Source organism: Pygocentrus nattereri, chromosome 3, assembly GCF_015220715.1.
Source record: "Pygocentrus nattereri isolate fPygNat1 chromosome 3, fPygNat1.pri, whole genome shotgun sequence".
Taxonomy (NCBI): domain Eukaryota; kingdom Metazoa; phylum Chordata; class Actinopteri; order Characiformes; family Serrasalmidae; genus Pygocentrus; species Pygocentrus nattereri.
Genome location: NC_051213.1, coordinates 33,287,648 through 33,312,714, shown reverse-complemented (window position 1 = coordinate 33,312,714; position 25,067 = coordinate 33,287,648). Strand labels below are relative to the sequence as shown.

The following is a 25,067-nucleotide window of genomic DNA, read 5'->3' as shown; positions in this document are numbered from 1 at the left end:
TAATGCAGAGCCAGTCAGATTTCTCACTCATCCAGCTGTGTTCTTGTTATGTGCCGTCACAGACTGTCCAGGTGCTGCACTTATCCACTTCCAACTTCTGCCTTTTACATTCCGTCAACACTACGGTATAAATTAAATATTTAGAAAATCGGTTTTTGACATTTATGAATCGATTCAGAATCGTTCACATCCGCTTTGCGATGCATCGAAGAATCGAGTTTTTCTTGCATCCTTTTATATATGTGTATATATATATATAGTCCATTTTATGAGCTCCACTTACTATATAGGTGCACTTTGTAGTTCTACAGTTACAGACTGTAGTCCATCTGTCTGTCTGCACACTTTACTAGCTCCTTTTCACGCTGTTCTTCAGTGGTAAGGACCCCCAGATGACCACCACAAAGCAAGTATTATTTGGGTGGTGGATCACTCTCAGCACTGCAATGACACAGACATGGCGGTGGTGTGTTAGTGCAGCAGTGCTGCTGGAGTTTTTAAACAACTCAATTTATAGTCCACCAGCCAAAAATATCCAGCAAACAGTGCCCTGTGGGCAGTGTCCTGTGACCACTGATGAAGGACTAGAAGATGAGCAACAGAAACTGTGCAGCAGCAGATGTGCTATCGTCTCTGACTTTACATCTACAAGGTGGACTGACAAGGTAGGTGTGTGTAATAGAGTGGACAGTGAGTGGACATTTTGTGTATGTTTGATTTTATAGAAAAACTAAATAATACATTTGAAGCTGTGGAAGCATCATATAATATAATATATAAAAGTATAGTATAAATTTAAAATAAAAGATTCAATATAAATAAAATTAAATGAAATATAGAAATACTTATGGATGCTGTGTATATATATATATATATATTATATATACTAAATATTGTATATATAGCTATAGTATCAAAGATGAGATTGTTTATTTTATATTTTTATAAATATATATATATATATTTTTTGCATATTTATATATATGACATAGTATTGTAGTTGAATTCATATTTCATGTTGTATATATATATTTTTTTTTATAAATACATTTACAATAATCATTAGGCAGATGTACAATCATGTAATCAGACAATAAAACAGGAAGAAATCTTACCTCATTTTTCTCCTGTGGTTTGGTTACTTGTCTCCCACATTTTCCCCTGGTTTGGTTACTTATTTTGTCTCTCACATTCACATGCATGGTTACCAAATAAGTCAGGGCTCAGTTTTGAAAAAGTCATGTTTATCTTGAACAATGATATTTAGTAACATAGTACATGTACATAAGATGCTTTACAATATTATTTACATGTCTCCTTTATTTGCAGTGACCCCACAGCATTACTGGTACTGAAAAAAGTTAGACATCACCCCCATCACCTGATAAGACACAAGACGGTTTTAATCTTTCATGTTTGGACACTTATTATTTTAGCTGTAGTTACTTTCAGTCATGTGCCTTTGTGTTTTCTTTGGAGAATGCTTAGAAAATTGGACTGAGACTGCTGATAAAGTTCTCAGGAAGGCTTGGCTCAGGTATTTCTTCTCATTCTGTGATGTCTTCCTGAAGAGTACACTTGAGCTGTGTTGTTACCAATGATTCTCACTGAGCAGACCGCTGTAACAGTCTCAGCTTCTCTGTGGTCAGATTTTGGGACTGAGAGGGCCCTTTACCAGGCCCTGCTCCTTTTGTACAACAGGTGCATGAATGCTACAGTCCCGTGCCTCACAAACACCTGGTACGCCTGCATCCCCAGCCATACCCGGCTGACCCACACGACCTGGGAACCCACGAGGGCCTGGAGGTCCCTCAAGTCCATTTCTAGGCTCTGCTGGATGGCCAGGTAAGCCTGGGTGGGAAAAATAAAGTTTGTTGCTTTCAGCTGGATGTTCAGCATTTTTCCTAAATAAAGCTGCCTAAATACCACAGATATCTTACCTCTGAGACCTTGGTGACCATCGGGCCCAGGAAGTCCTTGGCCAGTGTTGCCCTGCTGTCCTTTCTGACCTTTTACACCTTTGGAAGACAAAAAAACATATTTTTAGGATTTGTGCTGATCAGACTGGTGTATTGTTTTTTGGGACAAAGAAGGACATGCTGTACCTCTGTCTCCCTCTGCTCCTTTCTGTCCCTGTACACCTCTCACGCCCTGAGGTCCTCTAGCTCCTTTAGCTCCAGCTTTGCCAGCTTTACCCTGAGAAAATCATGTCAGGAAACGGGAGGAAAGATAATAGAATTCTGTAAATACTCTAAAAACTCTAGGCCAGAGGTGCCCTAACTGTTTGTCTTGGGGTCCAAAGTGCAATGTTTATGGTGAGCCAAAATGGCAAAAAATATAAAACTAAAGAAAGCGGAGAGATTTGTACTATGTACTGTTTAGTATTCAACCATGCTTTGTTACTAAAATACTTAATTTAAAAGGGAATTAATGATTTTGTGCTAATTTTGGTGCACAACTTCAGTATATTTACTAAGTTTAACATATAGCAAAAATAAAAACTATATAAACTTTTGCACTTGCATTTTTCCCCAAATATGTTAAATTTAACAAATAAACAGTAATTGTTCATTAAAATGTGCAGATGCAGGTGCAGGAAATTCTTAGAAAAGCATATAAAATACATAAGACCAGGGTGCCCAAACTTCTGCATATAACTGTATGGTAGAAGATTATGTTTGTTCTCTCATTGGATAAAGGGGTGGGGTTTGGGTAAGTTTACGATGGGACATCAAATATTTTCACTGGCCAGCTTTGGCCCTCTGGCCACACTTCAAGCAGCCCTGCTCTAGGCCAAATGCAAAAATGAGATACATATTTTAGTTAACAGTATGTGACTTCTAAAACTGACAAATACTTAGTTTTCTTCTTAAGTTTGAACTGAGAGGTGTTCTGTGACTCACAGGTTTGCCTGGAGATCCAGGGGGTCCTTGCATCCCTGGAGGCCCAATTAGGGTGCGGTTGTTGACAGGACAGCCCTGTGTACACTTAGCCCGAATAGAGGCAGCATACTGTGAGATCTGTGCAGTTACCACACCTCGGCACAGTTGCAGAACCTGCTCATCGGTCAGCCCAGGACCCTGCAAAGTATAAAATGACATCACTTGGCTGGTGTGTAAGGTACTGAATGGTCAGGGTGCCCGAATGGTCAGATATCACCGTAGTGTAAGTGAGCAACTTTGTCAGCTGATTATGTGTTTCTGTTGGCTTCCATTATACGTGTAATTTAAGTCAGTAGGTTTCTTGTTCTCAGGGACATTCAATAAAATTATTGTCCCTTGTAATGACACTGATAGAGTAGATGGAAGTTAGGTTGGAAATATGCTAGAATATTCCATGAATTGAATTTGGCTTGTGATGGTGCCCATGTAGGATCTCTGTATGCAAACATTTACATTTATGGCTTTTGGCTGACGCTCTAATCCAGAGCGACTTACAATTTGATCATTTTACATAGGTAGGCCAGGGCGGTGTTAGGAGTCTTGCCCAAGGACTCTTATTGGTGTAGTGTGCTTGCCCGGGTGGGGATTGAACCCCGGTCTACAGTGTAGAAGGCAGAGGTGTTACCCACTACACTAACCAACCAGTTTGTTATATTGTGCAGAAGCGAGACTGGTATTAGATCGACATTAACTTACTTGGTAGAGCACAGTAGTAGATGACCAAATAGTAAAACCATTACTGTGCTATACCAAGTTGTATGATAATGCCAATCTAATACCAGTGCATTCTCACTTCTGAACAACGTAACAAACTGTATACAGAGCTGAAATCTTAAATGGACATATATGCTTTCAAATTAAAACTGACAGCCTGCAGTAGAACCGCCACCCTGACTTCATCAAACAGTCCTGGAAAAATGGAATTGGTATTAGTAATATTTTTTATTAGAAATGTAATCAAAAAATCTTCTTATGTTGATAGAAGAGAAACTCGAAATGAGCTCCTGAGTCATATAAAGGTATCAGTGAGTGGGAAATGGCTTAGTTGCATTCACTCTGTCACTAATGCGGTGAAGCAGGCAGAATTGAGCAGCTGAGCAGATGTTGGCATCTTGTCTCTTATGCCATATGTTCTTGTTGTGTGGGCAGCATTTTGCATCAGTGGAGAATAGACTTCATGTCTTGTGGAGGAAGAACATGCACTACTTATGCTCAACCTCCCAAGTTAACTGCTATATCAGGGTTTTAGGTTGATATAAAAATATGAAAAGTTGTAAATCCTTTAGACTTGTTAATAATTGCTTATTGGTAATTGATTGTTAGGATACTGTCGGGACTCAGAGCGCCTTGCCCTCCTACCACGAGTCCCAGACGATGTGAATGAAACGTGTGTTATTACCTATCAATTCATTCTAAGTTAAGTTTTACTACAAAATTTATTCTGTCCTCTAATGCAAAAGAGTAATTAAAGTCAAAGGATTCTTGCGAAATACAAAAAAGATAATACAGTCAAAAAGATTAAAAAGCATTCTTGCAGAAGGTTAAAGAAAAATGAAAAACCAAACTTCAGCTGATGGTTCTGTTCAGGAAGGAGAAGGCCCTCTTCATTTATTAAGTTTCAGGGGACAAGTCAGCTCCCGGATCGCCAAAATGCAAAGATTCAACACATTACCCCAGTTTTTATAATGTTTTTCGAATATGGTCAGTGCCCCTCCCCGGGGCACTCTCTTCACTCCTCCTCTCTGACCATCCTGGGGTTCCCATTGGCTATCATTATATTCACTAGTTTACTTTACTGTTTAAGAGTTACGACCCATTCCTGCTCACTGCTCATCTGTTTCCTCACTAAAAGTTAGCTTGTTTTTAATAAAAAGGCCGTATTTCTTACAGCTCATATCTGCTCATCTCTCAAGGCTGTCTAGAGCTGCAAGAATGCCTGGTACAGACACCTGTCACCTAGAAGCATTAGGCCTAACTTTTCCTACCTAAGGCTGCCCGGGCCTATCTGGCTCAGTTAAAAATGGCTCTATACTCTATTTTAATAATTTCTAAATGAATGATTACTGCCAACCTTTTATTAATGATGACTCAACGATATATTTTATCAATAATTCTGACAATACAGTTAGTACAGTGGGACAACGAGCAGTTTAGAAAAGTTGATCAATCAAGTTAACAGTAAATACACTTTTTTCATCATTTACATATTTTATATTTGCATATTCAGAACATCTTGAAAAGTTTCCATTTGTGTCAATGTGCTATTGATGCTTTATCTAAAAGAATATTTTTTTAGCATCATTATTTGATGAATTCTATTCCTCCTCTTCTATTCTTCCTACGTTCTCAGGACTTGATGTGATGATTCCAGGACATCAAAACCATAAAAATCAACTTTGCATGAAAAGACTTTATGACGTCTAAACAATAATCACAAAAATAAGCACAAAAATGTGAGACATTCATTCACTCCATGGCCCACAGGGCAACTGACTGCTGTGTGTGTAAATGAAGTAAAACCATGACTGGAGTTTTGGATAACAGATAAGAGCACAGAACACTCATGCATGTAGAATGGAAAGGAAAAACACACAAATTCTACTTAACGAGGTCATTACTGTTATCGCTAATTACTGATAAATTGATAGTTCAATTATTAATAAAAAAGTGGCACCAGCCCTCATAATTATTGCATAGTAATCTAAAATTATCTCTTTTTTTTTTTTTTGAGAAATAAGAAGTTTGGAGCTTTGATGCCACGTTATAAATATCCATAATGCTCAGCTGACAGCAAAAAAGGAATGTGTGTGAGTTTTGTGATACGCACAGGTTGACCTGGCTCTCCCTTTGGTCCACTCTGTCCTTTCACTCCCTGGTCTCCAATAGGACCAAGGTCACCTCTGGGGCCTGGAATACCAGGGGGTCCCACACGACCGACCGGCCCAACAGACCCGAGATAGCCTTTCTCTCCTTGCTGCACATACACACAACACAGCAACAGGCAAATTATGTAGTTGGTATTTAAGCTTCTCTGCAGCTTTCAGTGTGTACACATTTTTTCTGTTAGTTGAAGCTCATAGGAACTACTTTATAAATGACCTTACAGAAAAAGTGGTTAAGGAACTGGATTCTGCCCAGTAATCATTGCTGATTCGTCAGACCAATAACTGACTGTTTAAGATTTACATAAAAAAAAAAAAAAAAAAAACTTCACATGTCAGCAGATAAAAATAAGCCATGCTTAAATGACAGACCTGGCCTTTGTCACCGCGAGAGCCTGAACTTCCCTGTGGAAAGAAGTAATGGTTAAAAAAACTCCCACATGTGTAATGGAAACAGGAAGAGAAACAATGATGCAAATCTCAGAAGAAACAAATGCCGTTAGCAACTTTTTACCTTTTCTCCTTTAACCCCTTTAGAACCTTTTCTTCCTGTTTCTCCCTAAAAGGAAGAAAAAACCCATGACAATAGGGAACATGAGAAATGTCAAGACGGATGTCATCTAATGTCATCTGATATTGACGTTCAAAACGTTGGTCACATTCTTTATTAGCCTGGCTAATATTTACTGAGAAGGCAGGACACTTACCAACTATGACTTTGTACATTTCTATTCCAAAAATGTGTCTGAATTGGAGCAAATCTGACTCAAATGTTACCTTAATGCCATCTGGTCCAGTTTCTCCTTTGGCACCCTACAAAATAGATGCTGTGAGAGTTAGCTCATGTTATAAAGCAACAAAAACAATACAGTTGTTAAGGAAAAAAATGTCTAATGCATATGACATAACACTGGCTCTTCAGAGTGAATTAAAGTAAAGTACTATAGCAGGCAACTTTAATGGGATGTGCTGGTTACTTCTTTAGAAAGTGACAGGTGTTATCCTTACAGGCTGGCCTTGCAGGCCTTTTGGGCCTGGCTTTCCTGGAATTCCAGCATCTCCTCTGTCCCCTAGTGGGCCCTGAAATAAATCACAGCCATAAGTATGCACAGTGAAGAGCTTGTTTAACAACAAAAGAAAGATGCTTGGAGGAACCAGTTCTGGCTCCCTAACGCCTTTCAACGGATGTTCCTTTAGAGAACCATACAGCCTACATACATCTTTTTTTTGCACATGCAAAAACAGCAGCAGATGAAACCAACTACTTTGTGTTCTTTAAAAAGTCCAGTAAAAACATACAGTAACCCTCAGGGCCTTTAAGGCCTTTTAGAGAAGGCCTAATCATTTTTGTAAACTAAACATACATGTCTAATTTTTAGTTCAGGTTTATTTAATACAATCATGCTTGTATATAAACAAACTCTAAACATTCTGGAGCTACTCTTGTTTCATTGTTAAGTTTTGGAAATAAAAGGGTTAAATTCTTGAAACACTGAGTGGGAAATTGGGCAGTGAGGAATCCTTTTCCACTGTGGTATCTAGGTAAATAAAGCTCTCTAATTGGTACGGCTTGAAGAGTTGAAGAGCAGGTGTAATGAGATTAACCATAAGCATAATTATGAAGTGACAGAGGAATCAAACCATCACATTTTGATTTCCAATGGGTGGATCCAGTGTTGTAAGGTCACTCTAGGGCTTCTGGATAAATCATTAAGTGTTATTGTGAGTGGGAGTCTGACCACAAGACAAAAAAAACGGAACCACTCTTCACTGAGTCTCACTGAAACTGCTACACGGTGAAACATCAATCTTCCCCAAGCTTGAACTAAAACATGAAATGTATTTTAGGACCTTCAAATACATTTTGAAGGTGTTTAATCTAGAACTGCCGAAAAGTATTCATGCGAATTGCCATTAGCTTAGCGCTGGGTTTTTTCCTCATGTCTTTGACAGAGTTTTGACTTTCATATCCTGAATTGAAGGTCTCGCTCTAATAGTCACAGTTTGCCACTGATACTTTCTCTACATTGACAAAGCACTTCTTGTAAGTTGCCCTGGATAAGAGTGTCTGCTAAATGCTGTAAATGTAAATGTAAAATGTATAGTAACACATACATTACGCTATTTGATTAATTGTGCATCTGTTTAAAATGGTGTGATTTCAGTGCAGGTAGTGAAATGCCCCTGCTTTAGGTAACTTTAAATACTTTTTAGCTGAAGGACAACATTTCATTACAAGCAAATTATTCACTGCCCACATATGATATCATTTACATGAACATTTTCTTGCCAGCTTATCATCAACACTATTTTTTACCATTAAATTTGATGCACCCCCTCTACCCAAAGACGTGACAAAACAGCCTTGTAGACCATTACAATTGCATTATGTAATACAAATGAGGAGCCATCCTAGGACAGTCTCTACCTTTGTCGGCTACAGGACAACAGGTCTAGGAACAACCCTTAAATTAGTAATCAATATTTACATTATACATTCCTTAAATGTTTAAAAAGTTCTTCAGCTCACACATCTCATGTGGTTCTTTACGAAAAATTCTGACAGAGATCCGTGTGTGACACCTTTGTTTTTAACACTGTAGTGAGGGCCTGCAAGAGTTAGTGCAGCTTATGCTGCTTACACACTGCAAAATGAAGTTCTAGTCTGTATTAATCAAGAATGCACCTGTATGGAAACTACCGATCAACATCTGTTGGTTTTTCAGTTTTTGGCATCATCTGAAAATGCCTGTTGCCTTTTATATCATGTGTTCATTTCATGATAAACTGACCGAAAGAAATGGACCAAAATGACTTGGAGAAATGTCTTGTTCTTTTGACTTGCATTAAGTATGTTATTTCCTTCTCCTGTAAACTTATCGTTTTAGAGACAGGAGGTTTTATTCCAACAGCAGCGATATGCCAGTGCTGCTAACGCTGTGTGGGCAGAATAAACTGCAGATACTTTACCACTGTAGCCCAGGATCACCTAAATGTTTTCCTCTTATGGAGTACAACCAAATATCAGTTCATAATATCAATCATATCTAATCCTCTGTCCAATGCTGATGTTTTTTGCTTATAAAGGGTCTATATTCTGTTTTTTTGTATTAGCATTTTTCCTTGAGGTTCTCCTATAACATTTGTGTGGTTTTATGTACCAAAATAATGGCTCATAATTAATTTTTACATTACTGTTTTCCAACCTCTCTTTATCCTTAAAAAATGCAGTCTATTTTTGTTACTGTGCCTTTAAGAGTGACGTATGTAAATGAGTTTTCAAAATGTGATTTCAACAGTGATTTCGAAATGGTCTGTTTTTTTGCAGCTTAGTGTCCATATTTAGATTGTATGTGCTGAGTAAACAGCACATTTTGAAACTTTGAAACTTCAGTGTTTACTTACTACTTCATCACTCCTTTATTTCAAATAGGCAAGGAAAACTTAGTTTTCCATGATATGGATCACTTAAGAAAATATCTGCTGTAAAATGTATTTATTGAACTTGACTGAAACATATTTATTTATTGGAAAGGGAGTTTAAAGGAGATGTCAGTTGATGTGTGGACCCAATAATTTAGAAAAAAGAATTGGTAACGTAACTAAACTATAATCACCCCTACTATCCAATTACCTCCCCCCACACATACACCCACATACTCCCACATACACCCACATGCTCCCACATACACCCACATACACATATACTTTGAAAAGGAAGTACAGTTGACCTATCAAAAGAGATGCTGCTAGTAGTTTCACTTTCGCTCACATGCTGTAAATTCCCTTTTTTTGTTTTTTGCTTGTAAGGGAAAGTACCAACAGTGCTGTCACACATATGACTCACATAAATACACCCACATGAAAGCCGTGAAAGAACAATATGACACATGGTAAGCAAGGGAGTTTTTAGCTGTCACTGAAATTACATTGTCTCTGTAAAATGTAAACAAATGATTCAACAACAGATGTTGAACAAATATTTGTCAATTCTTGTAAGTTCACCTGGCAGCTCCTGCTTGGTCTGTTATTAGTATGTGATGAATGACCTACCCTGGCGCCTACTCTCCCAGGACGTCCGCTCTCCCCACGATCCCCTTTCAAGCCCTTTGGGAAGAAGAGTGAAGTAAAGAAAATTCCCAGAAAGTGATTATTCTGAATCCACCACCACAACAACATGTTGGAACACATTTCTCAGGAAATGTAACCAGTCAGTCAGATTTAGTTCATTTGAAGAGTTTTATTCCAAAACACTGTATATCCATTTGCTACAATTTTGGATATAACAATATTTGTGAAAAGATTAAGAGCTGACATAAAAAGGAAAATATAGCTTTGTCTTTCTCCAATAAAAGTGGCATTAATTATACTGTAGCACAGTCGTCTATGTATAAATCAGTGTATATCATGAAGTCTTGAATAGCATGTATTTATAGAATAAAAGCCTTCATTTGTAATAATCTTACCTTTGGTCCAAATGGCCCAGGTGATCCAACAACTCCTGGAACTCCTAGAGGCCCCTGAGAAGGGGAAAAGGATATATTTTTACTTCTCAGAACTGAATGAAAAAATTCCTAGCAGTGGTAAGCTGTAACTTACATCTTCGCCAGGCTCACCATCACTTCCTGGCAAGCCGCTAAGACCTTTCTCACCCTGAACAGGAATAAAGAAAGAAAGAAAAAGTTATTTGTATCGAAATATTTCTTTTCAACTAAATTCTGACTCAGCACAGACTTATTAGGGTCTTCTTTGAATGGTCTTTTCTGTTGACATTAGAATAGTAGATATTACTGCTTTAAGTGAATACCTGGAACAATTGTTCACTGAATAAGATACTGGCACTGTCAGAACAAAACTTTATATCTCCAAAATTTTAATTGTACAGTAAAAAAGTAAATAAAATAAAATAAAAAACTTTACATTGAAGTTAAAATAGCAACTTTTAACACAATGCAAAGAATAACTGGAGTTTTCAAATTATACAAAAAATGTAATTGACCAAAATGGAAATATAAGGTTTTGGCATTATGACAATGATATGCAATTACAAAGATGATACAAACACTCAGTTTATATGTCTGGTAATAAATAATCCATACTGTGATATCAGTACTGGTAGAGGCCGGAAGTGTAGCTCACTTTAGACCATGGCTAAATCCAGTAAAACTAATCATACTGATAATAACTTTCAAAAACAGTCCTAGGATATTTCACCTTTGGGCCGGGCACTCCTCTGTCTCCAGGTATTCCAGGATAACCCTGCAAACAATACACAATTATTAACATTTCATATCAGAAGTAAGTCAGGTCTGTTTCTCGCTGGTGAGTGAGATGATAAAGCCAATGATTATCTCACAATGTAGCCTGGTTCCCCGATGTCTCCAGAGAAGCCAGGTGCTCCAGTCTGACCCTGTGAGCAAAAGAAACAGATGAAAATGATTTGTGGCAAATCCCAAAATAACAGATACAGCTGTACTCGAACCTCTGTGAGTTAAAGTGAATATTTAAATCAAATAATAGCAGTGTTTCTAGTTACCTTTGCTCCCTGTCGTCCTGCAGGCCCTTGTTTCCCAGGTTTCCCAAGGGATCCCTAAAGAGAGTTATAGATACAGTTCATCATGCTTCTCCAGTTAGGTGTAAAGCAATGCAGTATCCCTGTCTGAATTTTGTTCAGTTACAGTATATTACATTTATACTGTTTTTAATACGGACAGTATATTTAGAGTATATTATATGCATAAATTTGTGTTAAGAACTAAATTAACACTCACAGATGAGACAGAAGAATGAAGATACTTTACAATTTTGCTCAATTAATTAATAAGTGTTCATTATGAAAACCAAAACTTTGTACAATACTTTAATGTGGGACTGGTTTACCTTGATGCCTTTACGTCCTGCAGTTCCTGGAGGGCCAATTGGACCAACTGAGCCCTGTAATGGATGTGAGAAAAATGAGTGAACTCAAGACAAGATTTACCATCTGCCTTTTCCAACATTTCATAATGAAATACACAGAAATTCTGAAAACAAGTTACAGTAACAGATGTTAAATGCACAGATCTTTCAAAACTCCTGTGAGATTAAAGTGTTAAGATGAAAGAATGATCATTCAGAGTGGTGGTGATAGGAACCAGAAGTCCAAAGTGTTTAATGCTTCTAAAAGCTACATCACAGACAGCTATTAGCTAAAATACTTATGAATACACAGGTGTACGATGCATCGATTTACCAAATGTTTTTCTCTAAATAGTTGGGTTTTTGGCCTAAGAATGTTTTTAACACTTTATAATTGGACAGGTATGTACAGGGTGCTGTCAGGCAAAATAGGCACTATTTTAACATTATCAAAAATACATATAAAAATGTTTAAGTGTGAATTCACTGCTGTTTTGGATAGCTAATAAAGTGGTTATCTTTACATGGCAGACATTACAACCTCTGGTTCCTATCACCACCACAGTAAGACTCTCTATAATGAACCCGCTGACATCAAACCACTCTGAATGACTCTGTTTACATCTCAAGGATTGAATTACACAGAAATCAGCAGAATTTCCCCTTTAAGATAGTTGTATTAAGGGGCCACGCATCACCATAACTACATGATAAGCTTATTGGTTAATCCGAGTTCAGCCTTGTGTAGGACGCAGGTTGTTGAAATTTCATCCTCTAAAGTCAAATGAAGACTTGTGTGCTATATCAGTGGCAGACCAGAGCACAGTAATAATCCCCTCTGGGATTCTTTGAGGGTTATTTCAGAGTAAATGAGTTTACTCACCGTCTGTCCTAGAAGTCCAACTCCTCCACGAGGGCCCGTCATACCAACTTCACCCTACAGAATACATACACACACACACACACACACACACACACAGTTTTGAAATGTGTCCATCACATAGCAAGTAATCAGGCACCTACCAAAGCCACCATATCACAGATACATAAAAGTATACATTTACTTTATGTACATTATGTACATTACTTTATGAACTGTGCAAAAGTCAGAGACCACCCTTCATTTATTGATTTCCAAACAAACAGCCAATAAATACACGTTTTTCATTTTTCATTGTCAGAAAAGGCAGAAAATATATATTCAACCAAAAATTACACAGAAGCCACACAACAACTGAATACACAATAACATTTCTTGGTATTTAGTGTATCCATTCGTTGCATATACTACAGCTTCAGTTCTTTTCATCAGACAAGAAAAGAAATCTGCAGGGTTATTTTTCCAACTTCTAAAGTTCAGTCTTAGATGTTTGCATTTTCTGCTTCTCACAATCCATATAATCTCACACACATTCACTGATGTTGAGGTCTGGACACTGGGGAGCTCAGTTCATTGTTCTGAAAACACTGACAGCTTTATTGGTTTATTTGCAAATGTTCTTTCTTTTCTGTCTGTTTTCTCAGTAAAAGCATCTTGGCAGCTACACATCCTTTCAGACTCAAAGCGTTGTTATTTTCTCACAGTGGAAGGATGGACAGAAACACCTGTGGATTTTTTCAGATCTGAAGTAATAGCGGAGCTTGATTTTCTCCTCCCTCTCAAAGACGGGAGCTTTAAGTACTGTTTATCTGATGGTGACAGTTTTGGTGGTCTACTGAGTCTTGCGCAATGTTATGAGTCTCGTTTTCTAACGTACATTATTTTATATTAAATCTCCTCAGAAATATCTCCTGAAAAGTGAATAACTAGTAACTAATGGCTGTTTGGACAGGAATTAAATAAATGAAAGGTGGTCTCTGACCTTCATACAGTAATGTGTATATTGATTGAAATATTTCTAGATTATTTACTGCGCAATTTAAATAAAGGAGTTTTGGAATTTAGAGTCATTACCTTCAATCCAAGCTCTCCTCTCTCACCTGGGTCTCCAGGTAGCCCTGGCAAGCCCTATATATAAAGTAAATTAGAATACATATCAGAGACACTCCAGGAAAGACAGCTGAGGCACTGAAGCCATCTTCCACTCACCATTGTGCCAGAGAAACCAGATCCACCGTCCTCTCCATCAGGCCCTGGGTCACCCTAACGTGAGGGAAGGTGAGAAATTCACAGGACTGTAAAAACTGCAATCATGGTTAAGTGATTTTTTTTATATGTAGTTATGATTAGTTCTGTGCAGTTCACCACAGGGCCTGCGTCTCCTCCCTGTCCTCGAACACCTTTGGTTCCTTTGTAACCCTGAAGACATCACATTAATAAGTTACTGTAGCTTCAAAGAAACCAGGGACAAATTTACAGAGCAGAAAGTTCACTGACTTTTCAAACTCTAATTTCTTACCTCCCTTCCTTGGGCCCCTGGAAATCCTTGTTTTCCCTGCAGTCCTCTGGATCCCTATTTACAAAGAGATATTTGCAACTGTAGGCATAAACTTGCTAAACAGACACAAGCTTCTTCCTCTAAGTAGTGTCTTTTTTTAATAATATAATAATATTTAAATAATATTTAAATAATATTTTAAAGGGCCCATATCATTGAAAATTGTCCTAACTTTTTTTAAAGAAGGTAATGTAGTACGTAAACATTAAAATTTCAGAATTTACCATTGACTCCCCAAGAAAACTAAGCCCATCTTAAATTCACTGTTTTAATGATGTCACTAAAAACAGCACATTTACATCTATCCACTTATAAAGCCTACAGCAGTTTAGCCCAACCCATTCATGATGAACGTCTAAGGCACCTTTCAGTCCCGACTACCTTTTCAATGAGGCACAATACAGTTGAACTAATCAGAACAGAGACCATTTACTCATAACGTTCTTCACTAAAAAAAAAAAACTGATTCTGAGAGATACAGAGGGGTTGGAAGGTGGTCATGTACAAAAAAGTGCACAAAACGTATGGATCAAAAACTGTTTTTTGGTGCATAAAATCTGATGAACGGCATCTGTGGATTTCGAAAAAAAAATAATGTTGGATATGGGCCCTTTAAGTAAAATGCTACTTACACTGTACTGTGAACATTATTAGCTATAGCTCAACTAGTAGTTTATGATACCAGCAATGCCAAGTGCAGAGCTTCTGTTCAGGAAGCACGCATAAATATATATACAGTCATATACAAAAGTTACACCTCTGGTCAAAAGACATGTTATGTTGATTTTAAAAGGGAAGATAGGTTAACATCCTCTACAAGGAGCTAATTTAAATACAGCATTTTAGGAAAATTTTATACTTCCAAACTTTCTGTTTATTTGCACAGATTAACATATTAGAAAAAAATAAAACATAAACCTAAAATTTAGAAATTTCAATTTAAAATTCAGTTATTCTGTTCAGTAAACATTTATTTGCTCAGAAAAATAACACTAATATTAGGGTAAATACAAATAACATTAATACAGTAAGTGATGATTTTATGTATATGAATGTGTTCATTTAACTATTTTGAAACCTCTCCTTACAGCAGCTCAGTATTATTTGTAACATTTAGAAAACACCTACTTTAGCTAATAAATACATCATGATGTTAAATCAGGTTTACTGGGAGTGGAATTTAACCAATCTGTGTGATGGCGCTAAGGGCACTGAGGAGAAATCTGGAACCAAACTTTGCTCTTCAAACTGCCTCAGATACCAATAAAGTCTTTCTTTGTGAAAATGTCTTTGGCTAAATCGGAATCTTAGAAAAGCTGGGCTTCCACATTTTTAGGGATATGGCTGATATCATGAAGGTGACCAACCTTAGGACCAGCAAAGCCAGCAAACCCAGGTTCGCCTGGCTCACAGTCACACTCAGTGGGTCCCTCCTCCTCTCCCAGAGAAGCCTCGCCATAAGGGACCTCAGTGGTCAGGGTGGTTACTTCTTTGGCATAGTCGTATGTCTCTGAGGTGGTGGCGTAAGGGTAGGACTCCTCTGTGATCATGGTGACCACTGTGGGAGCAGGGCCATAAGGGTCATATGCAGATGCGGTCTGTTCATCTTCATAGATGTGAGTGGGCTCTGGAGAATAGTCCACTTGAAATGCATTAAAAAGACAATATGGGACACTGGTTGACTCACAGTGACAAATTCAAATGAAAACAGTCAACATTAGGAGGAAAGTAGAGCAGGTGCAGAAATGTGGGTGGTAATATGCGTCAAGAATCAAGACTCCATTGCCTGTGTAATGAGCAGGTACTGCTGATTTGGAGATATGGGGAGTTTCCAAAGGCCATTTTACTTTCACACAAAACTAGCCTTGTTGTATATGTTGAATTCAAACACATTTTAAAAATGGCATAAGATATCTATAATTTAATAATTATATATTATAATACTGTACTGACGTCAGAGAAAATGCAATGTAAAGCCATCAGTGTGCATTAAGCATTTATTTGTATTTTACAGTTCACTACAGGGCTGTGTTTGTTTGGGTACATGACACCTACATAAGCTCATCATGACAGCTGACATGAACCTAAATAAACTTAAAAAAAGCCTATTTCAATCATCTGTCCTAAGGATTGGTTTTGTCAACTTTGATCAAAAGTGTCCAGACATCCATTCTGATTAGCGAAGTCAGCTACTTTAAAGTATACCTGTTGCTGACAGTGGCACACACATCTTGTGTATTCTCTACAGGAAAGCACTGCTATTGTAACGGGATGCTCTGGAGCAGCTGCATCTGCAAGTTCCACCTGATACCTTTGGGATGAGTTGGAGTGGAGTTGTGATTTAGAACTAATCATCCAACATCAGTACCTGGCCTCTTGCAGCATTCCAACTTGACCACAAAGTTGGCAAATTCTACCTTTAGGGAAAATGACACCTTTTGTAATTAGTGTAAATAAATGTGGATGCAGGTCTATGTCTGTTGTCAGGAAGATCTCATGTTACATCAATAACAAGACTAGAATAAATACATGTAAACAATACTTAATAAGTGACCTTGGGTTTGTGAAAGGCACTATATAAATGTAATTTATTATTATTATTATTATTAATACTTTGAGTTTTGTGTCAGTCAGTGTGTCCGACAAACATCTGCCCAAGGAACCCTAGCATTTACAATTACCACCCAATAACTAGGTTGGCTAAACAACACTTTATTAAATTTGATCTGATTCCATGTAGTGGCTGGAGTGCACTAAGAAGTCAGGAACTAAATGTATTCTTATAATAAAGTAACACTCATGTTACATTTCACTGTACTTGTGGTTATTTGTATGTATCATAATTTTGCAGAGTGTTCGTACAAAAATCAACTTACTTTAACTAAGCTAAGCTTTTTTTTGGCTGCCTACAGCTTGTGCCCAGCTCTGTGCATACCCACGTTATGCAGTATCACCAACACCATAATGACCTGTTTATCTATTATTCAAAGACTTCCAGTTTTATGCAGGATTGAAAAGAATATTTATAGATTGTGATGAAAACATAATGTGTCATACAAATGTTCCCACTTCTGGGTTAGATGTCAGAAGTTTCAAGTGGGAATGTTTCTTTATGGTACTTTCCTAAAAGGGGTCTACCTATTACTACAACAGGGATGAGCTGAAGACCCCCAGAATACTTGGACCTGTCATATTAGAATTGGTATATGAGTCAGTTTGATAGTACTGGTGATAACTGCATAGTGCCATATGGAGCATAACAATGACAACCTGACATAGGCACTACGTCATCTTGACATCAGAGTTGACAAAAGCATCCTTTATAACAGAGGATGCCTATTACAGTAAGCCTTTATAAATGTCAGTTGTCATGAAGGGCTTATGTAGCTCATGTAGCCTTATGAACACTGACCTACATTAAAGTGACATTATTCAAGCCAATATTATCAAGGTTTCCAGATCAAAGAGCATTTGGTGTGATCATACCTGGCTTCGGGTATCCAGACTGTTGATCATGTCCATCTACTAAGGAGCCTTCATATGTATGCTCATCACCTGAGTAATCAAATAAGGAGATTGTTATACTATTTACAGTAAATGTAATGGATAAGGATGAGGATGAATAAGAATGGTGCACAACACTTAATGACTTAATGACTATTTGTATGTTGCACTGTTGAAGATATGAACTAGTTTGTTTCTGTGGAGTCTGACCTGAGTGCTGACCAGAGTAGTCCTGCTGGGCCTCAGAATGTAGCACACACAGCAGCAGCACAGAGCTTAGAGACACAGCCCACACCTGGCAGCAACAGGAGAGCACACAAACACCATAAAATAACACAGCAGCTTCTCCTCTGACACTGTCAGTGCCCCTTTTCCCCTAATAAAAGCTTCCAGTTACTTTTACCAGGGAACTGAAGTCTAATCTGTGTTTTTTAATTGACGTAAAATGAAAGCACTATATGAAGTAAGTTATTATGTCAACTTGTCATGATTTGACAAAGAATATGTGATGACAGTTTTGGAAAGATTGAGTAATACTTTACTGACGAACACCTACATAAACCTATATAGATCTTTATAAAGGCTTATTCCAACATGCATCCTTTGTCATAACTCTTGCTGGGGTGACATGGGATGAAGCTTGTTGGAATAAGGCTTCATAAATGTTCATATAGGTTTATGTTGGTTGTGATGAAATGGTCAAATAGGTGTCAAATAACCATACAAATGCTGCCTTTAACTACTAACTACTACTATTACAACTGCTAAGAGTTCTTAAATTTTTTTATGGATCACAACCCCCAATCCCATTGGATTGATGATATTTTGGATGTAGAGTCTACACTGGTCAGCCATAACATTATAACTACCTCCATGTATCTACACTCATTGAGCCTTTAATCGGGTCCACTTACCATATAAGAGCACTTAGTAGTTCTACAATTTCAGACTGTATTCCATCTGTTTCTCTGCATTCTTTGTTATACCTCTGTTTTTCAGTGGTCAGGACTCCCACAGGACCACCACAGAGCAGGTATTATTTGGGTGATGGATCATTCTCGGCACTGGTGGTGGTGTGTTAGTGTTTGTAGCGCTGGTCTGAGTGGATCAGACACAGCAGTGTCTTCAGTGTCATTGCTGGACTGAGAATAGTCCACCAGCCAAAAACATCCAGCCAACAGCCCCCTGTGCGCAGCATCCTGTGACCACTGATGAAGGACTAGAGGATGACCAACACAAACTGTGCAGCAGCAGATGAGCTACTGTCTCTGACTTTACATGTACAAAGTGGACTGATGAGGTAGGAGTGTTCAGTGTGTTTATGAGGTGGGGTTGTTTAATGTTTTGCAGGTGAAATGCAGGTAACACATTGTTTCAAGCCCCTTGAGAACCAACATACTGTCCATATTATTGATCTATCCTAGTTCTTAGCACAGCATTGAATGTCTAGTTCAGAATCTATTGCAACAGAGATGACGTGGATTGTCATGGTGGGAAAAAGTGCAGTGAAACTTTACGTAAGTGAAAGCATAAGTACTGCGTCAAAATCTAACTCAATTAAAAGTGGAAGTATGGAGGCAAAAAATAAAAGTGAAAGACAAAAAAAATCCCTTTAGTAAACAGTAAATGTTTTAACAGATGTAATTAAGAATTTTTCTTTTCAAAGTGTGATGACTAATTAGACCAGATATAGTAGCTGTTCACAGGTCAATTTTATTGTAATTTGAATTTTAAAATATCTATGGGAAGAGAGCATTTTTAATAGAAAATACACAAAAATCCCAATGTTTTGACTACTTTCAAGGTTTAAATGAAAATGCAAGGACGGAAAAGTGTGTTTGTAATTGGAAATGTAACTGAGTAAAACCACAGATATTCAGTTTCAGTACTACTCAAGTAAGATTTCAGACCTTCTCAAATAATACTTCAGGGAAATTCCACAGATTTTTCAGATGTAAACAAGGTCATTCAAAGCAGTTTGCTGTGAAATGTTCTAGGGAAAGTTAGTTTCAGATTTGTTTACAGTGGTGGTGACAGGAACTAGATATCTGATAGTTTTGAGATCAAGTGTTCATGGCAGGCAAAAGAGTCCCCAGAGACAACATATAACTGTTTAAAGAAAAAAACATGTCTACAAAAAGTTCTTTACTTTTTTTAGTTGATATAAATTGTTTTTTTTTTTAGAGTTTTAGAGTGATTTTCAATGATTTGGGAATATTTTTATTAGTCCATTCATCATGAAATTTTTACAAAATAAAGTGGACAACTGACACGTTCAAATGATTTGTAAAAATAAACATCAACAAAAATGGAGACATGGCTTTCTTTGGACAGCAATGATGTATTTTTTGAAGTGACTGTAGTACCATTATCAACATTACATATAAAAACTCATGAGACCTGTTGGCTCACTGGTGGTTTTGCATAGTAAATAAAATGGGAATATATGTGATGTTCACACTACAACCCCTGGTTCTTATCAGCACCACTTTAGAGAAATCTCAGTAAAGAGTCTGTAAACTTGTCTACTATTTCACTTCAAACCACTCTGAATTACACGGCTTACATCTCAACAATTAATGCACCCCCCCCCCCCCCCCCCCACCCCGAGTACATGAAGGTTACACTATAATGAAATCACACTATAATGGAAAAGGTGACATCAGTCTACTGCTTGTAAACCGTCTTTCAAGCTATTCACTTAATAATGTCCATAGTACACAAGTTTGGTCACTTTAGCCTTTATAGTCATATAGCACTAGTACAGTTATCTAGAGAAATTACAGGTGGTGGGAAATAGAAGCATCTAAATGCAGCTGTTCTATTTCCTCTAGAAGGGCTGCTGTAGAGATTAATATGACTGAATGGCTCCCTCTTCAGTGCTTCAGTGCAATTTAATCAATCCTCAAAAATGTCAGCCTCACGCGCACACACACAGACACACACACACACATACACACACACACACACACAGATGTGTGATTTTTTTCTTTATCATCAAGGTCCAAATATTGTTTTGTGGTTTTACATTCCCCAAAACATCCATAATTCATTTCAACCATTTCCCAACCTCTCTTTATCTTAATTCAACAGCCTGTTTTTTTTTGCCGCTGTGCCCTTAAAACTGATATATGTAAATGAATTCTGTTTTGACTATGGACTATCCTGTATTGTGGCCAATTAAAAAATAATTCCGGTGCTGAAACATTCGTAATAGCTTCAGAGTGAGTGGGCGGGGCTAAACTGCTGTAGTCTAAATAGGTAGATATATGTAAATATGTTGACTTTTGTGACATAACAAAAATATTCAATTTGAAGCAGTTTGGTGTCTATGTACAGACGGCATGGCGTGGAGAGGAAATGATCTGTTTTCAGACTTCTTTACATATTACACCAATGTATTGTTGAAAGCCAGATTGGAAATCCTTCCATCAACATGTACTGTTTTTTATTATTTAAGAAAACCATACATCCTGTAACAGTGAGCGCTGAAGCTCTGTCTGTTGTTGAGTTTATCCGCTCAGATACATTCATGGCATTTAGCAAATGCTTTTATTCACAGGTTAATTGTGTGACAGATGAAAGTGAATGTAGCCTTGGGAGTCTGGCCCAAGAACTTCTTGGTGTTGCGTGGTGTCATACAGAAACAGGGAACTGAACACCAGTCTACTTAATGGAGGGCACTGGTGTTGCCCACTACATTATACCAGTTATCACTCACAACCATTACAAATAATGTGGAGTACAGATTTGACCTAGTTTAATAAATCTAAAACATTAAAGAAATAGCTTAATTAAGCATGCTGATATGACTACAATTGAATGGAAGGTAATATTGGTGGCTTTATTCATTTTAGTCACATTAGCATTTTGCCTGACTCATTCCTTTAAAAGGGAATTCCACAGACTTACAGCCTCTAAACGCTCCTGTATGGAAAGTTACTACACATAATGCAGATGAATATATTCACTGATGTCTGAGCCACTGTTACAATAGCTTTGAGACAAGCCTTTGGCCTAAAACGTAGCTTTTCAAATCCATTCCTGGCAAACGTGATGCATGCAAGTTGAAATTGTTTCCAATGTTTTTTCTTTATTATCATTATTCACCAATATTTTGCCATTATCAAGATTAGACAAACACTCAGATCACACATGGTAGGTTCTCAAACTACACTCACCGGCCACTTTATTAGGTACAATTAATGTTTAATTGCTTGTTAACACAATCAGCTAATCAGCCAATCACCTGGCCGCAACTCAATGCATTTAGGCATGTAGAGCTGGTCAAGACAGCTTGCTGAAGTGCAGACGAGCATCAGAATGGGGAAGAAAGGGGATTTCAGTGACTTTGAATGTGGCATGGTTGTTGGTGCCAGACAGGCTGGTCTGAGTATTTCAGAAACTGCTGATCTACTCGGATTTTCACACACAACCATCTCTAGGATTTACAGAGAACCGGAAAAGAGAAAATATCCAGTGAGCGGCAGTTGAGCGGCAGGAGAATGGGCAGACTGGTTCGAGATGACAGAAAGGCAACAGGAACTCAAATAGCCAACCAAAATCTCTGAGGGATGTTTCCAACACCTTGTTGAAAGTACGCCACGAAGAATTAAAGCAGTTCTGAAGACAAAACGGTGTCCAACTTTTTACTAGCGAGGTGTACCTAATAAAGTGGCCAGTGAGTGTATTTTGGATATGAAATAAATTATGATTTAAATCTGGACGTTTCACATCAAATGACTTTGTTTACATATTAACTATGTGGTTATGTGGAAAATTTTTAAAGTCAATGGAATTCAGCCTCAAGAAACAAGCATAATGAAAACCATTGTGCATTTCTGTCTGATCCCATTTAGGTTGCGGCCCGTGTGCCAGAGACTTACAGTCTTAACCTCAAGAACCAAAGCAGTTCTCAGCCTGCTTCTACATTCCAGACCAGACTGTGGATCCAGGTTTTTACTCTTACTGTAGGCTCTCACACACTCTCTGCGTTTTTTCTATGGAGCAAAAGTCTGCTGTATCTATTCCCAGTGGATCAGGCCTCATATCTATAGTGAAGTCAAGCATTGATGCATTTTCTGAACACTGACTGAGAGTCATTTACAGTGGATGGTGGTTTTTGACAAGACAGATCAGAGCCACAGTGCTGCAACACTGCAAGGACTAGAGGATCATCTGCCAACCTTATGTTCTGTATAAAATAAACAAAGTTAGAAGCTGAAAGGTTACAATTAATGTACTGGAGGAAGTCTCTTTGGAATTAATAACTTTTGTGCCCTGTCCATTTGGCAGAATTACATGGGAATTACAGGGGAATTCCACCAATTTTTCAGCATTTTTGCATGAAGACAACTGTAAACAAAGTCACTCAGAGTGATTTGATGTGAATTGCGCCATTCTGGAGAAATTTCAAAATTGTTTACATCGGTGGACCAGATGTCAGAAGGGTTTAATGCTGGTAAAAGCTAGATCACAGTAAGTTATTCAATGAAATGTTTGCAAATATGCCTCCTGCAGCCTGAGACATTGTTTTGTATTTATCAGCATTGAGACACACTTTTGGCTTTCATAAAATCCATACATGGCCAAAGAAAACATACATTATCAGATTCACCATTATTCTGTCATTGTAAACATTATATATATATGAATAACATAAGACAGGTGTAGGGTTGCTGTTGATTTGTTATAGTAAATGTCTTTATAATTATGTTGTAGACATTGTGACCCCGTCTCCTTGTCACCACCACTGTAAAGAAAAGTTTGAGTCAGTTTTCTACAATTGATGTTTCACATGAAATGATTCTAAATGAAAATGAATGATTGATTCTGAATGACCGTTTACATCTCAACCACTAAATCATGAAGAAATTATTTAAAAATTAGTTTAAAAAATGTGATATTTCCCTTTAAGAGAGAGGGGGTGGGGCTTGTCCATGAGGCCCACTGAAGGGATCTCTTCTCATCAACCCACAGGCCCTCTGGGACTGAGAGGTGCAGAGTGTTATTCATACAAACTTCTCGCTACTGTCTTTCTGGCCTATTGGCTGGTCTTCATCACACTTAGTGAACTGAAAGGGGTTGTTAGAAGGATCAAAAGAACCTGTAACACTTCTCTATATAACAACTCCAATCAAGAGAAAGAAATACATAGTAGAAAAGCACCATGAATAAAAACGGCCATGTACTACATTTCATTCATTACTGGAACAATGACAGCTATGAGCCTATAAAACACAGAGCAAACACAAACAACAGCTGTTGAGCCTGATCTTTTAACAGAGTTTGGTGCTTTTATTACCCCTTCAGGTCAATTTTGACTCCCGATGACTATTTGGATAGTGTTTCCTCAGAATGTCTTTTGTTTGGGTCTTTAGACTTCTTAAGAGCTTATTCTTGAATCCTCTAACTGTAACCATCCATTCTTGGAATTAATTTAAATCAGGAGTGGGGCACTGTGAGAGTCCAACATAATAGGCTGATTTGATTTCCCTGGTCTAGTACACCTACTAAAGCTGTCAATTAAAGAGGAACGTCAACAGCACAAATGCAGCCATTTTTAACTATCCAACATGACCAATGAACCCACAAGTGTCCTCTGGGCTTTTATATGCAATGTTGACAATGGCAAACGGTAAAGCCATTTAATGCTTCAGACATCTGGTTCCTATCACCACCATTGTGAACACTTCTGACTCAGTAAGTTTCTCAGGAACAGGACATTTCACATCAAGCAATGACTTTGTTTACATTGTAATAATTTAGTTACGCAGAAATGTAGAAAATTCAGTGAAAATCCCTTTTAACTGCGAAGATGTATGAACAGTAAATATATACAAATTCACAGTATTCGCTCCTTTTGAAAAAGAGATTCCGGATGCCAAATTGGAACTAATAAAAAGCAATCTTTGCCCAGTTTCTCAAAAACATCTTAGTGTTAAGATCACCTCAACGGGTAGTGAGAGTTCTATCATTCAAGTATGATCTTTGCGTTAAAATGCTTTCTACTGCACAGGTTCACGTGTTCCCTGCTCCAACACACCCAAATCATCTCAAGAAAGTCCCAATAATTTGCTAATAATACTTACAAAAAACATGCAGGGCTTGTAAGCCTTCAGCACAAAGCCTTAGTTGAAAATCTTTGAAATAACATCTTTAATTTCAAAGTTTGTATCTTTAGAGCATCTAGGACTCACCTTCACCCAGGAGCCTGCCATGGCCTCTGGCCCTTCCTGCTGTGGATAGTGGCAGGTTTGCAAGGTCCACAAAGAAGGCCTCTCCCCCTGCACTAGGGCTCACGGTCTCAGGCTCTGTGAGAACGCAATTAGCTCCGTGTGCGAGTTCCTTCATGCGTGGCGGCACTGCTCACAGCATTCTTCCTGCAAGCCCACAGCACTGGA

The 25,067-nt window shown here is 37.8% G+C and overlaps 1 protein-coding gene across 1 annotated transcript; it reads right to left on the bottom strand.

Moving 5' to 3' along the window:
• Positions 1 to 1,338: 1,338 nt before the first annotated feature.
• zgc:113232 (uncharacterized protein LOC541546 homolog) lies at positions 1,339 to 24,884 on the bottom strand. Its single transcript, XM_017714352.2, has 25 exons — positions 24,864 to 24,884; positions 17,875 to 17,959; positions 17,647 to 17,715; positions 15,528 to 15,802; positions 14,122 to 14,175; positions 13,968 to 14,021; positions 13,812 to 13,865; positions 13,677 to 13,730; positions 12,606 to 12,659; positions 11,705 to 11,758; positions 11,361 to 11,414; positions 11,181 to 11,234; positions 11,039 to 11,083; positions 10,424 to 10,477; positions 10,291 to 10,344; positions 9,878 to 9,931; positions 6,833 to 6,904; positions 6,602 to 6,637; positions 6,339 to 6,383; positions 6,197 to 6,229; positions 5,770 to 5,916; positions 2,904 to 3,080; positions 2,106 to 2,196; positions 1,941 to 2,018; positions 1,339 to 1,851 (listed from the first exon to the last, which is right to left on the bottom strand). The coding sequence occupies exons 1-25, from the start codon at positions 24,882 to 24,884 to the stop codon at positions 1,646 to 1,648; spliced, it is 1,974 nt and encodes a 657-aa protein (XP_017569841.1). The 3' UTR covers positions 1,339 to 1,645.
• Positions 24,885 to 25,067: the final 183 nt, after the last annotated feature.

Excerpts from the sequence above, each read along its gene's own strand:
- zgc:113232 (XM_017714352.2), bottom strand. The coding sequence starts at position 24,884 with ATGGCAGGCTCCTGGGTGAAG. Across the intron at positions 6,905-9,877 it reads CTGGGAGAGTAGGCGCCAGG|GGCCCACTAGGGGACAGAGG; the intron begins GTAGGTCATTCA and ends GATTTATTTCAG. Across the intron at positions 5,917-6,196 it reads CTCGCGGTGACAAAGGCCAG|CAAGGAGAGAAAGGCTATCT; the intron begins GTCTGTCATTTA and ends GTGTATGTGCAG.